The sequence below is a fragment of the Lissotriton vulgaris genome, chromosome 11 (genome assembly GCF_964263255.1).
Source record: "Lissotriton vulgaris chromosome 11, aLisVul1.2, whole genome shotgun sequence".
Lineage (NCBI taxonomy): Eukaryota > Metazoa > Chordata > Amphibia > Caudata > Salamandridae > Lissotriton > Lissotriton vulgaris.
In genome coordinates this window covers 960,571,689-960,583,672 of record NC_141699.1, presented here as the reverse complement: position 1 = coordinate 960,583,672, position 11,984 = coordinate 960,571,689, and the positions used below count along the sequence as shown (strand labels likewise).

The 11,984-nt window shown below is 39.2% G+C and overlaps 1 protein-coding gene across 2 annotated transcripts in view; it reads right to left on the bottom strand.

Annotated features, from left to right (window-relative positions):
* Nucleotides 1–10,240: 10,240 nt before the first annotated feature.
* TIPARP (TCDD inducible poly(ADP-ribose) polymerase) overlaps nucleotides 10,241–11,984 on the bottom strand; it is an 85,537-nt gene continuing 83,793 nt past the window's right edge. For both annotated transcript variants that reach the window (XM_086944126.1, XM_086944127.1), the window contains exon 6: nucleotides 10,241–10,946. In XM_086944126.1, the coding sequence (XP_086800252.1) occupies nucleotides 10,499–10,946 (448 nt within the window). In that variant the 3' untranslated portion in view covers nucleotides 10,241–10,498. The remainder of the gene's footprint in view (nucleotides 10,947–11,984) is intronic.

The window sequence follows — 11,984 nt, the reverse complement described above, 5'->3', positions numbered from 1 at the left end:
TTGGTTTCCCCATAAAAATTTCATTTTCTCATGAGAAACTAAATAAAATTCAGGCATCATTTTTAGAAATTCATGGGCAGGCCAGAGCAGCATAGTGGTTAAAGTGCAAGGTGTTTAAAGTGCCAGATGCAATATGGGTTCCATCACCTCTGGTATATTAGTTTCAATACTTTGCTTATTATCCAACTCTTGAATATTTCAAAACATTTCCTTCAAAATTGATCTTCCCAATATAATTTCATGTTCTATCAGAAGGCTTAATGAATTCATTCCTTTTTGGGAAATTCATGTTAAAACAATAACAGCATAGTAGTAAAAGTGCAAGATAAGTAGAGTACAAATTGTGACATAGATTTCATAACCTCCACTATTTTAATCAAGCAAACCCTATATTCATAGCTTAACACTGAGGTACCCAGGGCTCTTGATCGTAGTTGCTGTTGAGGAAAGTACTTTACTCATATTAAAGTACATAATGCTATGTTAATATTGCATAAGATTATGAAACCCAATATAAACAATGCTATTTCCGCCATCTTCCTATTAGAAATTAAGATGCAGTAAAGTCTATTCAAAGTGCACAGTGCAATACAATATCTACTATATATCTTTTTCTTCTTTTCTTTTTTCTCCTTTATCAAATTGTTGGTTGTTTTTTCAGGTGGTCTAATCCCCTCTTAAAGTGACACCTCTGTTTAAATACTATACCTCCGAGTAATACTCTTAAAAATAGTCCTAAGATTAGAACGTCTATGGAGTTCCTGCGATACAACTAAAAGATTACTATATACAATAAAAATGTATTAATTCAAAGGAAAAGGATTGAGAGAAAGAAAGTAGATTGAGAGAAGGGAGAAAGGGAGGTAAAGAGGGGGACAGAAAGGGGGGTAGAGGAAGAAAGGAGGGATGTGGGTTTTTACAGTTTTCAAGAGTTGTGCAAAATCTGAATGTGATCCATATTAATTTCTTCGCAATGCAATTGCCGCCATTCCAACATTATAGGTAGACAAACAGTTTTGCATCCATGTTGTGACCCCAAGGTATTTCTGTCCCGATCGAGAGTATCAAACGTGATTCTTGTCTCCTTAGTTCTTTTTCATGGTCACCTCCTCTTGGGTGTGCCCTCACATATTTGATACCCCAATAGTTAAATGTTGATAAGGATCATTTATGAGTTTGATAAACGTAACAGGCCATTGGGTAGTTCTTATCACCATTTTTTATCGCTCTCATATGTTGAAGGATTCTTAATTTCAAAATTGCTCTTGGTGCTACCAACATATAGTTTTTCGCAACCACATTTTAAATCATAGATGACATATTCTGTGTTGCATGTTATTCTTTCCTTAATTTGTACCACATGGCCTTCAGCTGTGCGATAACTCTTTCAATTCCGTCCATGTTTGAAGAAATTGCACTTTATAAAGTCCTCCATGTTCCTGATCAAACAATTCCCATATCCTTGCTGTTCTTGCTTGCCAACATAGTGACTTGAGCTTAAAATGTCTCCCAAAGATCTCACTTTTTTAGATGTTACTTGTGGTCCTTTCTCGAAAATTTCTCCAAGATTTTCATACTTTTTTAGGATGTGCCAATTATTTGTGAGAATTTTCTTAATGCTCAGCTGGGCCATATTACATTCCAGGTCCAGTCTCTTTACTGTTTTGCTGTTCTCTTCCGGATTATTTTCCGGGTACAAAGACTGTCCTCTCTTTTTTTTCTTTTGACCTTCTCCTGGCATTCTCCTGTACTGTCATTGAGTATCCACATTCTCTGAAGGTTCTCACCATCCTACACACTTCCTCATCATACAACTCTTCTGTTGAACAAACCCTCCTTGCTCTTAATATTTGGCTATATGAGATGCTCAATTTGAGGGTGCTGGGTGGCCACTATTCGCATGTAGGATGGAGTTGGTTGCTGTCGGTTTCCTATGGATATTGGTTGTAAATATGTTGTCCCTGACTGCCAACTCTACATCCAAGAAATTGCATGATTGACGACTCTGTATGTATGTAAATTGTAAATTAAAATCATTATGATTCAATCTTGTCAAAAAGAGTTCATATTCACTTTCACTACCTTCCCACAGAATGAATAATATTGTGGAGGAATCGGGTCCATAGTGCCACTTTCTTTGTAAATTGGTTGTTCTCATCAGCCCAGGATACCTCCTTCTCCCACTACCCCATGAATAAATCCGCCTAGGTGGGAGCGAAGGAGGTGCCCATCGCTGTCCCTTGTGCCGGCTGGTAAAATTTGCCATTAAAAAAATATTTAAATATATATATATATATTTTTTTGAAAGTAGGTAAATGTGGAGTTAAGAATAGTAAATGTATATCTCCCTATATTCACTTACTTTTTGATATTTTTGCCCTCACTACTACGACTAGGGTATTATAGTATAATGATATTCACTTCTCGATATTCCAGACTACAGCCCCTGGATTTAAACACCTGGATTTAAACACCTCCCTTGATTCTCTGTGCTGAAGACAATTCCCACTGAAATTCGAATGCCCTGATCTCGAACCTTGCTAGGATTTCTGTCGCAATACTGCAATTTTGTTTTTTTACATGTTTCGTTTTATTTACTTGTTTATGAAATAATAATATTTATGGCATAATAAAAAAAAGCGATCAGCCACTGGCTAAGAAGCTCACAGTGGTGCTTGGTTGTCCAATAGTTCCATTTGAGTCCTTCGTTACCTTAAGCCCATTATAAAATGGAGAGTTTGACAGTCAGACTCTTCCTGGTGTGATCGAACTTTATAAAAATATGTAGGGTGTGTGGTTATCTTGCAGGCACCTAGAAGTCAATTGAGCCATTGCTTTGACAAGCAGGATAAACCCAGTAGCAAATTTCAAAAAGTACCCTGGGTATTGCAAGAAAGGAAACTTCTCAGCATTAACCTGCAACCATACCAAACAGTACAAAGAACACATCACAAGATGTGAATGTCTGTCTTTTATGCTTCACTTCCAGCATCAACCATGGATTAGTAAGTATGACTCATGTTGATGTAAACCACAAGCCGTTCGGGCCGCGGATGTGAACGAATCAGGTTTACAGCGGGGAGTCGGGAAGGACGAAAATATCCTTACCGTGAAGAATACCTCTGCCGCAGTGCCCAGGGATAATTTTTAATTTCTTTTTAAAATTAGTAGGGTCTGGGAGTTCCAAGACTAGCCTACAACCAGGTAAAACCGTGAGTGTAACACTGTTTGCACATACATTCCCAAGGTTAGGGTATGCCTTAGGGTGCGTATACCGCCTGGGAAGCACACATTTTCTTTCGGTTCTGATGAAAGTTTAGCTAAAGTAGCATTTTCAAAGCAGAAACATGTCGACCTTTTAACCTACTTAGGACATATTTGACTCAAATTGACGGTCAATGATGTCCGATTCACTAGTTTTTAATAATGATGGTCTGACTCTTTATTAAAATTTACTTTCAGGACAGTCCGCCATTTTTTAACTTCACTTTCTAAACACTTACACTTCATATTTTGTTGAAACCTGCTCCGCTGTAGCACAGGCGTGGTAGCATACCAAGGAGACATTCGGTCTCCATGGTAAAAACCCTATGATGAAGCATGTCATCAACTATGTTGATGAGTAAGGGTTTTATGTGCAAACATTGAATGCTTCCTATCTAGTTAGTCATTCTCTTACGTCCTTCCTGTGTGTAAATCAGTATCTCATGAAACGTGTTGTTTTTGTCCAGGAATTATTCCCTTGGATATTGTAAACTTCTCCTCTCTTGTTACTCCTTTGTTGTTCTTTAGTAAACCACAAGCCCACAATAGCTAAGAATGCAAGGACCATCTTCATTAAATATGGTGGTGGGTTCAGAAGGAAGAAGATGGTCGCTATTGCAGGAACAAGTGTGAGGTATGTGATTCTTTGGAGTTCAAGAACCGCTGGAAATAAACAGTGAACATTTTTCACATGACATCAGTAAAAGTTGGTCACATTGCTAACCAGATGAAAGGTTTAAACAAGTATCCACTTGCAGGCAATGCCTGTAGGTCTAGCTGTAATTCACAAAGACTTGCAAAAACAAGCATGCAAAAATGCTCACTACTGCATGTCTGTTTGGCTCCACCTGAAGAGTGGCATATTTAATGATGATTTCACAACTAGTCTTTTGAGTGGTGTTGATAAAATATAAGTGAAATTTGGGAGAAAGGTTTGAACATGACATATAAACTCATGAGATGGGATAAAAAATATCAAAGTTGGTTTGAGGGAAATAAAGAGAACGACAACATGCAATATTGATCAGAATAAAACGAAAAAACAGGAACAGTTAATGTTTTGCTCTCAAAGAGTGTCATAATCACTCTCTGACCATCTGTACTAAATAAACATAATTTCGCTGCTCTACAGCTGAAATGTAAGGGGCAGGTAGGTTTGTGTTCTTCTCCTTCTCTATATACCGTTCACTTGTTCTATGGGCATAAACACTATCAGAATAATCCCTTGCAAAATAAACATATTATCCTAAATAAGCAGGCCTGTCATGGATTTATCTCACAAGAGCAAAGAAGAATAGTTGTAAAACTGGAGACAAACTCCTATTACCAATCACAAAGCAAATAGTAAAGTTTTGCACCACTACTTTAAACTGAAAATGGTAAAGATACTTTAAATAATCAATGGCTTAAGATAGCTGACCCAAAGGAACCAATGGAGCCATGGTGTTGACCCAGCGCCACAAATGGCTGAATGGGGCTAATGCAAAGTCCATTTTCTTAATGCTGATGACAAGAGTAGCGAGTTGTCACCACACCCAACCATACCGAGATTTGAAAAAGGAAGCAACAAGGTGGGCATTAATTGGCCAATGGAGTGCATCATCTAATAACACAATATACAAATTATTTCCATATGTGATATTTGTCTATTTAGAAACAGACAGCGATACCAGGAAATTCTGTCTAACCAGTCAGTCTTAATTCTATTGTGTGCAAAATTATGTTTACAAAAGTTATAATTACTGTCAACTCGTTGTTCAGGAGGCCTATATCTCATTCGCATTCTTCTCTGGGGGCCAATCCTTTAATTGCAGAGTCGATAATTCAGATGAGACCTAAAACAATGTGTTTCATGATTATTCAGGTGTGTCCAACTTATCCTGTGAGTTCTGTCTCAACATTTTTCGGTTTCCAAACTGGAGGTGAAACAGAGGTCAAACCATTCCTTTTGGAATTACATACAATCGGTAACAAAGCCTGATGCACCAGGGTTGTGTCCCCGCCTGACAAGGAAACTCTTTGTTTTCAGCGGTATGTACATTTGTTACATTAGTCACATAAAATGGACAGTGTGGGACGCGTTTTTCATTCAGGGCGGGAGAAGTAGTAAGACTTGCCAATTTTCACTATTTGCGGCAGAAATTAAAACCTGAGCCTTTATTTCTTTTTTTAAATCCAACCTTTCATTGATTGTGCTAATCAGTAATTTTAATATTTGAGGTAGGATGAAACTTGATCCTTTTTAAATAAAACAAATCTTTCATTGATTGTGCTGTCAGGGACTACTTTCACTCTCCCCGGTCCACCGCGAGCATTGCTTGTTTGCTGTGGAGGGAGATTCTTTCTGTCACTAGCCTAAATACTCACTTCCGGGTTTGGGTCAGCGCTCTAGTGCTCGAACGCTGGGACCCTTCAAAAGCCGGTGCTGGGTGATGCGCTGTGGACGCGTTTTTCATTCTGGGCGGGAGAAGAAGTAAGACTTGCCAATTTTCACTATTTGCGGCAAAAATTGAAACCTGAGCCTTTATTTCTTTTTTAAAATCCAACCTTTCATTGATTGTGCTAATCAGTAATTTTAATATTTGAGGCAGGATGAAAACTTGATCCTTTTTAAATAAAACGAACCTTTCATTGATTGTGCTGGTAGGGGCTACTTTCACTCTCCCCGATCCACCGCGAGCATTGCTCGTTTGCTGTGGAGGGAGATTCTTTCTGTCACTAGCCTAAATACTCACTTCCTGGATCGGGTCAGCGCTCTAGTGCTCAAACGCTGAGCCCCCATATAACCATGTGTTAGGCGACGCGCGCAGCGGGCGCGCCAAGGGCAAGCCCGTCTGTGCCCGTCCGCGCCTGGTCGCCGCCAGACCCCATACCCCCTACTTCTCTTCAAAGGGACGATATACAGGACCACAAACGTGTATATAAATATTCTAGGTCAGAGCTGTTTGACATTAGGAACACCACAGAGTATACTAAAGGTTATGGTGTCTGTACTACATGCACCAACCAGCTTCCTCCTACCATCGAGGGCAGCTTTGTATGTACTTAATGTAGATTTGAGAGTTCCCCTCCTCCCTCAAGATCGGAACTCTCGACCCTACAGCACAACGATTTTAGATACCATAAAACCAACTGGCATTGCTTTTTAGCGAGCGTCCGCTCGCTTCCTAAACATGCTATTAATATTTGGGATATACTCTCCACATCAAACCCAGATATAGGCTTCTTGATGGAGACTTGGTTGAGACCTACTTCGGCTCCTGACATCGCGGTTGCGATACCAGAGGGCTATCATATTCTAAAACTGGATCGGGCCCATAAAATGGGTGGTGGAGTCGCTATAATTTATAAAGACCCAATAAAGGCTATTGTTTTAGACAAATTTTGCTCTGATAATATTGAAATTTTAGTATTCAGGCTTGACTTCCATTCACAACCGAGCTGGAAGGGAGCTCTGGTATATCGCCCTCCAGGCCCAATTGCTAACTCCATCTCTAACCTATTGGATATTTTAGCACCTCATGTCATATCCTCAGATAAATTTATTCTCCTGGGTGATTTTAATATACATATAAACAACCAGGATGATTCTGATGCAATTCTCTACTCTAGGGAAATGTTGGCCCTTAATCTTACTATTAGGAATAATGCTCCTACACACAAAGCTGGCCACACTCTGGATCAGGTTCTCTCTAATTCATCAGATCTAGTTTACACCACCACCAACCCTTTAACATGGTCTGGTCATTTGATGGTCTCCTTTGACCTTCTTAATGTAAGGAAAGAGACAGTGAAGCCTGTTCCATCTAAAAGGACTTTTAGACACTGGCAGAAATTATCCCCTAGGATATTTAAAGAAATGATTATTAATATGCAGGCACCTACATCAGCTACAGTGGAGGATCATTTTGAGTCATTCCATCGTTCCATCAAAACCACTCTGGACACTCTAATTCCGGAGAAAGTGTCAAATATGATGATTGGTGGGGCTCAGAATACATGGTATACTCCAGAGCTAAAGGAAGAGAAATGTAAATGCAAAAAACTCGAACGCATATGGCGGCGCACCAAAGATGGCCTAAGCAAAGAGTGTTATAATACTGCTTTGCTTACTTACCATAAAAACATAAAAAAGGAACGCAAACATCAAATTACTGTGCAGTTGGAACAATCAGGAAACTCTCCTAAAATGCTTTTCCAGATCTTGAACACGTTTGTAAACCCTAAAACCTTAGATACTGAAGAAGAACCCACCCAATCTCTCTGTGATAATATCTCGGACTATTTCACTCAAAAAATAGAAGACATCTACAGTTAAATAGTCTCTCCACTTACACTCAAAGATGATGTTGATACCATCCAACCACCTATGCCAGAGGGACAGGGTGCTCTCAAAGAATTTCCTCTGTTATCAGCCCAAGACACAGAATTACTACTAAGATCAGCCAAGTCGGGTTCTCCCACCGACTTAATCCCCGCCAAGAATGCCAAAAAGTTGGCAGAAGAATTAGCTGAACCTCTTTGCTCTGTTATGAATCACTCCATTAAAGAAGGGAAACTACCCAATGCCTGGAAAGCTGCCCAAATTATGCCAATCCGTAAGAATACTAAGCTGGCCTCGGATGTTATCACTAATTACTGCCCTATTTCCCTGTTACCTCTATATAGCAAACTCTTGGAGAAACATGTGAACACCCATCTGTCAGCTTTACTGGAGTCCTCCAATTGTCTGGACCATTCTCAATCCGGCTTCCGGCCAAAATATGGTACAGAAATGGCTTTGGTGAAGGTAACAGATGATATAAGAATGCTAGCGGATGCAGGTCAAGCAGTGATTTTGGTACTGCTTGATCTGTCTGCTGCGTTCGACACCATATCTCACCAAATTTTGGTAGACAGACTCCATCTTGCAGGGGTTCAGGACTCGGCTCTGAATTGGATACAGGACTTTCTAACTGACAGGACCCAAACAGTCAATCTAGGACCTTTTCAATCTAAAATTAGCAATGTAACAAAGGGTGTGCCACAGGTTCCTTGTTTAATGTTTATGTCGCCCCTTTGGCTGGTCTGCTTAGGAAGATCGGATTTTTTCCCATCTCCTACGCAGACGACTCACAGCTGATCTTCACCTATAAAAAATGTACCCCTGATGTCCAGAAAGTGTTCTCCGAAGGCATGAATACCATCACCCTTTGGATGAAGAGAAATTTCTTGCAACTGAACACAGGGAAAACGGAGATCATGCTGTTTAAGGACGCCATCTCTAGATGGTCTCCTGGTTGGTGGCCTGAAGAATTAGAGGCAGCCCCTACCCCAAGGACTGAGGTTAAAAATCTAGTACATTTGCTTTCTCTTTCTTTTCTTTCTTGTCTAATAAAAAAGATTTGAACACAAAAAAAAATCTAGGAGTACTAGTCAATAGAGACCTCAATCTGGAGGGTCATATTGCAGCAGTTAAACGCTCTTGCTTTTATGCACTGAGCCTTCTTCGGAAGACATTCCATTTTCTTCCCATGAGCACACGTAAAATGCTAATCCATGCTTTAGTCCTGAGCCAACTGGACTACAGCATCCATTGTTGATATCTGCTAGGGAACATGATTTACAGAGTCTGCAGGTAGTACAGAACACTGCTGCTCGTTTGGGGACTAGTGCCCCCTATCGTACCCCGTCCCTTCCTCTCTTACACAGCCTACACTGGTTTCCAATCCGTAAGAGAATTTAGTTTAAAGTATGTTGCTTGGTATTTAAAGGCCTTAATTCTATGGGCCCAACATATTTGTCAGAAAAATTAGTCAAACACTCCCCTGAGCATTCGCTTCGATCTGAAGGTAAAAGCCTGCTTACTGTTCTTCGCATTAAGCAGACTAGATTAGGAGGCAAATCCTTCTCTTACCTGGCCCCTAAATTGTGGAACTCTCTCCCATTACACCTGCGTGAGGAAGCAAATTATCTGCCTTTTAGGAAAAAACTTAAGACCCAGCTTTTCTAACCTCCTTCCCCTGTGAAATACATTCTGATCCTAAGCGCAGAGATACCCCATTTGGGGTGAGTCAGGCGCTTTATAAATGCAATAAATAAAATAAAATAAAAATAAAATAAAGAAACTAATTGTCTGAAGGCTCCATAGAACATCACTCAAGTACAGTGTCACTGACACCTAAAAATTGCAACATTTTGAGAATACAGAGACAACAGCCAAAATGATTTGTAAAATTGAGATCTTGAACAAAGGTCTATGATTCACACTGTGAGAATTGCCTGATACTGTTCCGTGGGACTGCTGGAAAGCCTCTTTATTAAGAAAATCCCCTGATTTACCCTAGTCAAACAGCAGAATGCAACAGTAACAAAGCCATTAGATCTAACATCTGCCATTGAGGCGTAGACTTGGTGGCTTTCAAATTTATTTTTTCCAAGATGGACACCCAAGTGGGGCTTGAGAGAGAGAGCAATGATTAATAAAGAGAGAGATTGAGAAATAGGAGGGGGAGAAAAGTGAGAGAGGGAGGTAAAATAGTCCCTTGTGAACTGAAATGCAAGGTCCCGACATTAGAAGTGGAAGGACACAACTTATCAAATAACCAAAGTGAGGCGGAAATGCGCCTTCGATGGGACAACTCCAAGAATAGGAGAGAAAGCCATTTAATCAAGAGAATGGTATAAAGAAAGCTATTAAATCATTAGCAGGGGATGAACTCAAAGTTTGCAGTCTACAGTGCGCACAATAGCTCTGTTGCTAAGAGACAGCTTTAGCTTTCTGAAGGCAAGATCTAAAATGTATATATTTATTAAATTACTTTCTTTCCAATTTTTTTTTCTTTTTCGGCCAAAAAGGTGGTGAATTTAGAAATGTTGATATTTGAAATGCCTCCCATTGACATGGTTTTTTAATTGAAGTGATGAACAATAACCAGTCTCACCATCTCAAACCCAGCCAAACGGTGCACGCCAACAGATAAACTTACACCAAATCTTTTTCTTAAAACATGAATATTTACTAACATAAATAAAAACACTGTTTTATTAACAAAAGGCACACATTAAACGTTAAAACAATGGAAATATATTTACAATATGCACATATTAGAAAAGTGCACCATTGGTCATTGTTAAACTATCATATTGTACTAGCAACAATTTCTGAGTTAGATGAACCGCCGCAGGTATCGAACGCCGATTCCACATTCACGAAGCCGTTTTCAACCAAGAATTCAGCAGAATCAACCATTTTTCAAATGGAAACAGTGTTACCAACTTCTTCATATTGAATGACAAAGTAGGGAAAAGTCTGGTCGTCATTAAATATAACGAAAATCTGAGGCTCAAAGAAATTGTCCACACAGGAGTCATAGAGGTCGCTGGTTGTGATGCCTGGACTAAGTGGGGGAGGCCTCCGCATCGTGTGATTCCCAATTGTGTACCTTCCAGTCAGTACTTTAGCCAGAAACATGTAATGGATGCCCTTGGAGGAGCGCTTGGAAAAGTTGTGAGAGTAACTCGCTTTTTTAGCAAAGTAACTGCCTTGTCCTAACATGGTGGCGTGTTTGCCACAAACTCGAGGATCAAAGTTGTGCTTGCAGATGCTGTCCACTGCGTCCTGGGATGTCCCGTGGAATAAATGCCTTTCGTTCTGCATCTTAACCAGTCCCGTCATTTTCCTAGACATATATTCTTTTTTCCTAAGAAAGGGAAGAAAGGAAAATATTTTGTTTAGACATACAAGTGTTTCCACTTACTTCAAAAATGAACTGAAAAATACGGGGATTCTAGAAACAGTTGTACATTCAAATCCATGAATAGTAACAATGTTCTTTTTTTTATTTCTAGATGTGGAATTTCTAATGGACTCCCAAATTTTTAAAAGTTGGTCTGTTGTCTTTTAATAAGTAGAAGTTCTAGACAATGGAATTTGACCAGAATAAGAGCCTCACGGGTTATCGCGAGATAGTCTCTTTAAATATGCCTTGTGTGTATGGGTCTAGTAGAAGTGTTACGTTTTTTTTTTGTGGCCAGCACTATGGTATTCACAGTTATTTTCCCCTTGCACTGCATTCATGCCTCAAAACAAGAGTATTTGTTTTGTTATGTCCAATACCAAGATTCATAGCACAGCGTTACATTTATTTTTACTGGCCCAGCATAAATAAATACTAATAGATATATGTGCTTTGAAAACCCGAATAAAATCTGGGTTAACAGTTTCCCGCGAGTGCTGTGCCTTGTGTACCTAGCAGCAGTAATATATATATATATATATATTACGCATCAAGTTGTTTGTTTTAGTATGTCATATGTACAACGGAGATGGAACTTTGGTCTAATGTATCTTTAGCATTGTTCTTGATTTTTTTTGAAGTTACACTACTGTTCCTTTTCTGTATTTATCACTAGGATGTATTTTAGCAAAAATAACCTTAGTCAGACGAGGCTTCTGTAAGGGTCGTTTTAAGTGAATAAACAACGTTTATAAAAAAGCTTGATTGGTATGACATTTCAAAGTAATATTGTATTGTCTCTCGAAAATAAATATTAAAAAATATTGTGAAGAGGTTGAAAAACAATCCTTGTGATGCTGCATATCTTCCACAGAATAGGAACACAGTTTTAATTTGAAACTCCTTAGGGGTGCTTGTTTCAATGAACTGTTCGGCATCGTTTACACAAAACCACCCTAAACAGTTACGAAATATTCCTGAAATTATTACAATGTTTTTTTA